This window comes from Populus alba, chromosome 10 (assembly GCF_005239225.2).
Source record: "Populus alba chromosome 10, ASM523922v2, whole genome shotgun sequence".
Lineage (NCBI taxonomy): Eukaryota > Viridiplantae > Streptophyta > Magnoliopsida > Malpighiales > Salicaceae > Populus > Populus alba.
The window spans coordinates 14,681,166-14,686,412 of record NC_133293.1 but is presented as its reverse complement, the minus strand read 5'-3'; the positions used below and the strand labels follow the sequence as shown (position 1 = coordinate 14,686,412).

At 38.0% G+C, this 5,247-nt stretch overlaps 1 protein-coding gene across 1 annotated transcript; it reads left to right on the top strand.

Annotated features, from left to right (window-relative positions):
• Positions 1-2,449: 2,449 nt before the first annotated feature.
• Positions 2,450-5,033, top strand: LOC118046733 (cytochrome P450 CYP749A22). Its single transcript, XM_035055736.2, has 5 exons — positions 2,450-2,831; positions 2,944-3,167; positions 3,407-3,639; positions 3,824-4,202; positions 4,344-5,033. The coding sequence occupies exons 1-5, from the start codon at positions 2,549-2,551 to the stop codon at positions 4,770-4,772; spliced, it is 1,548 nt and encodes a 515-aa protein (XP_034911627.1). The 5' UTR covers positions 2,450-2,548; the 3' UTR covers positions 4,773-5,033.
• The last annotated feature ends 214 nt before the right edge of the window (positions 5,034-5,247 follow it).

The window sequence follows — 5,247 nt, the reverse complement described above, 5'->3', positions numbered from 1 at the left end:
ATAACAACTCTTGACACCAAAAAAAAAAGGAAAATTATTCTAAACAACTCAACAATTTTACTCGTAGCTTTCTCCTTTTCTTTCCTGAAAATCTTGTGTGTTCGAAACAGGGCTGAATTACTTTAGGTGGTATCGTCCTAAAGCACAATTTGTTGTTACGGAGCCGGAGCTAGTCAAAGAGATACTCTGAATAACAAGGATAGATTTTATCCGAAAGGAGATGGTCCATGCGATTTCAAATTGCTGTTTGGAAACAATGGAGTCACAACATCAGAAGATGAAAACGGGTAAAGCATCGAAAATTGTCCATTTATGCTTTCAATGCAGAGAACTTGAAAGTAAGCTCCAACAATTGCTCCTATTTTCATCACCAACAGTTTTCATGGTCATAAATAATCTTTAAATGAAAGTGTTGAGATGACGCTGCAAGGTGGAAACAATACGAACGTAGAGAGATCGAAGTCTACTAAGAATCCAGGGTGTTAACATCAGAAGTTGATTCCTAGGACCGCCTTTGGTAGCAGTTACTTGGAAGAGAAGAATGTTCTTGACATGTTGATGAAGTTGTCCTTGATAATACAGAGGAAAATCTATAAACCTGGGTTTCCTGGTATCAGGCAAGTTCCTCATAGCTGAGCTTAGGGTTTAGACATAAATGCTGGTGGGATGTGTGAAGTTTCATAAGCGGAGAACACCATCAACAACTCAGGATAGAAAAACAAAAGTGAACTCCAGACAAGATAGTAGTAATATAGATCTTTTAATCCAACAACTCCTCTTTTCAGTTAATCTTCCATTTTCCTTACGCAGTAAACTGTGGAGGACCGAGGACGAGATAGAATCTGAGGAACTTGTGAGAGGAATACGCTACTCTATGATCGAGATAATAAAGAAAAGAGAAGAAAAGGTCAAGAACGGAGGAGCAAATGGATTTGATGATGATTTTCTTGCAGTTATCATGAATGCATTCCAAGACACAGATGAGAACAAGAGGATTTCATTAGAAGACCTGGTTGATGTGTGCAAAACATTTTACATTGCTAGCCACCAATTCCTTGTTTGCCTGGATTATCCTGCTTTTAGCAATCCATCCAGATTGACAAGAAGAAGCCAAGATATTTGGCCAACAAAAACCAAATCCAGATGGCATTGCAAAACCTAAGATTTTAAGGAAATCACGGAGTACAATCATCAAATTCTTACCAATGTCTGCAAATTATTTTATAAACCCGTATCCATTTCACTTCAACCTCTCACCAGTTTTCCTTTGGTTTTGTTTTTTCTCATGTTGGTGAGCATGATTATCAATGAAACTCTTAAGACTATATCCACCGGCACTTGGCATTTTAAGAAAAGTTGAGAGAGAAATTCAACTTGGGAAGTTTACCCTGCCGGCTAAAATAAACGTGTGCATCAATGTTATGGCACTCCGCCATGCCCCTCAAATATGGGGAGAAGATGTGCATTTTTCAGGCCAGAAAGGTTCTCAAAAGCAGTTGCTCAAGCTACACAGAACAACCCTGCTGTTCTAGTTCTGCGTTTGGATCAGGGCCCCTAACTCGTGTCGTATTGAAATTTGCCACAACTGAAAAGAAAATTACTCTTTCAATGATTTTGCAGAGATACTACTTTACCCTTTCCCCAACCTAACCCTACGAGGCAGTTACACTTCGCCCTAAAAATGAACATTCAATGCAACAAAGCCGAAACATGGAAGCATCCAAGTCTGTAGCAGATAGAGAATTCAACCGAAAATGCCTCCGGGAGAGGAATAGTTCTTGGTGGCTTTGGAGTTTGGAATAATAATGTCAGGTCGAGTCATGCTGGGGCTGTGATTGAGGAAGGTAAGGGGTTTTTTAGACCTTCACTTCTAGTTCGCTTCAAATTATAGGTACCATAACTTTGTAAAGCTTCATCTGTTGGGTCCTGAGCTTAACCATCATTGCTGGCGCAGTTTGTCTGTAAGATAGGTGATCGTGTACTCTTCATTGAACTTCAATTAAATTTCAGCCAAAAAAATAGCAGAATTAACATGCGAAGATGACCATGCAAGCGGTTCATTTAGAGATAATAGGACTTTATCGAAGAAATCCATCGATGTTTATGAGCTCATAATGCTAAATTCCAAATGGCATCTATTTACAAGGCTTCTCGAGTGATACGGTTTATAGCCTAAAGCAAGACTCCAGGAAAGGATGCTCAAATATAGAAAAATAATGTTCTAGTTCTGCATTATTGTTGTTGATGTGGAGTGAACTATAACAATATTTTCCAAGGTATGCTTTTGCTTTCAGCATCAAACTATTATATGCCAGATTCAAATAAATTATTCATGTACGTAACTGGCTGGTTATACATTGAATCAAAGCTTTTGGGACCATTTATAAATGCTGAGCTAATGAAAGCAATCTTTTGCAGATTATTTAATACTGCTACATTGTTGTCTCAAACTCAGATTCCTAACCCTTCAAAAACCAAAAAATACTGAAGATCGTTTTAGTGCGTTTAATACCTACTCTTTGAAATTCGTTGTAGAAGAAGCAAGAGAATGGTTTTTCTAGGAAATATGATAATCCTTCTCTTTAGCTCCTTGTGCATATGTCTTACCTTTACGCTCGTCAGGGTCCTTCACAAACTATGGTGGACTCCCATTCGCACACAAAATTTCATGGCTTCTCAGGGAATCAGAGGCCCTTCTTACAGGTTCATCCATGGGAGCACAAAAGAAGTTCTGATCATGAAGAAAGAAGCCATGGCCAAACCCATGACCTTATCACATAACATACTTCCCAAAGTTCTGCCTCAAATTTACACATGGATCAACACATATGGTAACAACTTGTTCAATATGATTCAAACTTCAAGAAAACAGCTAACGAAGTATATTCTTCTTTCTTTGTACTTTTGTTTCTAAAATTCATCTTCTGTTTTCTTGGTGAGTAGGGCGGAATTATCTTAGCTGGTATGGTCCTAAAGCTCATTTTGTTGTTTCGGAGCCGGAGCTAGTCAAAGAGATACTAAATAACAAGGATAGATCTTATCCAAAAGGAGACATTCCAGCCTATTTCAGATTGCTGTCAGGGAATGGAGTCACAACATCAGAAGGCGAAAAATGGACAAAACATAGAAAACTGTCCACTTATGCTTTCAATGCAGAGAACTTGAAAGTAAGCTCCCATCATTCATGCTATCACAATTCTTGTCTGTAATCATCTAATGATCACACATAAACAATCCTCAAACAAAAAACTCCAAAGACACTGGCAGGGTAAAAAAAATGCTAACTTATGAAGGGCAAATAAATTGTACTTACAAGCAAACCAGAATCTATCAATTCTCATCACACAAACAACTCAATAAGAGAATATCTGGTCAATTTCTGATTGTGTGGAGGGATGATTTTCAGGGTATGATTCCAGAAATGATTGCCAGTGTTGAGATGCTGCTAGAAAGGTGGAAACAGAATGAAGGCAGAGAGATCGAGGTCTACCAAGAACTCAGGTTATTGACGTCAGAAGTAATTTCCAGGACAGCCTTTGGGAGTAGTTACTTAGAGGGGAAGGACATTTTCGACATGTTGACGAAGTTGTCCCTGATAATACAAACGAATATCTACAAACTTAGGCTTCCTGGCATTAGGTAAGTTCTCATACCTTAAGGTTTTAGGCCTAATTACTAGTAGAAGGATAAGCAGAGAACTTCAGAACTTTGGAGACAATAACTATGTCATTTTGTAGAAGATGATGAATATGCTTAATATGGTTATCTTAATCCAAGACTTGTCCTTTTAGTTAGTGTTCTGCCTTTTTATTTATGTTTTCAGTAAGTTCTGGAAGACTCAGGATGAAATAGAATCAGAGAAACTCGTGAAAGGAATACATAACTCTGTGATGGAGATAATAAAGAAGAGAGAAGAAAAGGTGAAGAATGGAGAAGCAGATGGATTTGGGAATGATTTTCTTGGAGTTCTTTTGATTTCATACCATGATGCGGACGAGAAGAAGAGGATTTCAATAGAAGATTTGGTTGACGAGTGCAAGACATTCTACTTTGCTGGACAGGAATCCACTAATTCATTGCTTTCCTGGACTATACTGCTTTTAGCAATCCATACGGATTGGCAAGAGGAAGCCAGAAAGGAGGTGTTCAATATATTTGGCCAACAAAAACCAAATCTAGATGGCATCGCAAAACTTAAGATTGTAAGGAAATTATAAAATCAAATCACCTGATAAAAACGCATTTGGTTCTTACCAACGTCTGAAAATATTTTCTAAATTACTCGCCAATCATTCCACTTCAAGCTCTAACTAGTTTTTCTTTTCTTTTCGTTTTTCATGTAGTTGAGCATGATTATCAATGAGACTCTAAGATTATATCCTCCGGTGCTTGGCCTTATAAGGAAAGTTGAAAGAGAAGTTCAAATTGGGCAGCTTACTTTACCAGCTAACATGAACCTGTACATTGCTAATGCGGCACTTCACCATGATCCTGAAATATGGGGAGAAGACGTGCATCTTTTCAAGCCAGAGAGGTTCTCAGGAGGAGTTGCTAAGGCTACAAACAACATCCCTGCTGCATTTTTTCCCTTTGGGTTAGGACCTCGTACTTGTGTGGGTTTGAACTTTGCCACAACTGAAGCAAAAATTACTCTGTCGATGATTTTGCAGAAATACCTCTTCACCCTTTCCCCAACCTATACCCACTCACCATATGAGGCAATTACGCTCTGTCCACGAAATGGAGTTCAGGTAATCCTTCACTCGTTGTAGAGTGAAAGCTGTTGCTTGTTGGAAAAACATAATGCAAATATGGATGCACTTGAAACTGAACCTTACAGAGAATTCAACTGAAAAACCTCTTGGTCACGAACTGTTCTATCAGCTTGTAAAAAGATGTCAAGCGGAGAAATAAGTATTTTGTACAGCTTTACAATCCGATTGGCTGTAAATTGATAGGGACTATAGCTTGTCAAGTGTTATTTGTTGTATTTGCCTATTGGGTTCTGTAATTTAACCAGCTCTGTTATACAATTTGTGCCATCAGCAAGGTGTTTATGTGTTCTTTTGGAGCTTCAGTAAACTTTTAGTAATAACAAACAACATAAAACATAGTGTAAAAGGTCTTTTACGGGATAAAAACATAAGTTTCTTGGTGAAATCCATGGATCATAAATTCAAATTCCTCATTGCTATCTAGAAGACCTCTAATTGGTGTAGTTTATAGACTAAAGATATGTCCAACAAA

What these genes read in the sequence shown, in the direction of transcription:
- LOC118046733 (XM_035055736.2), top strand. Translation starts at nt 2,549, where the DNA reads ATGGTTTTTCTAGGAAATATGATAATCCTTCTCTTTAGCTCCTTGTGC. An exon ending in CACATGGATCAACACATATG is followed by an intron (nt 2,832 to 2,943) that starts GTAACAACTTGT and finishes CTTGGTGAGTAG; the next exon opens with GGCGGAATTATCTTAGCTGG. An exon ending in GCATCGCAAAACTTAAGATT is followed by an intron (nt 4,203 to 4,343) that starts GTAAGGAAATTA and finishes TTTTTCATGTAG; the next exon opens with TTGAGCATGATTATCAATGA.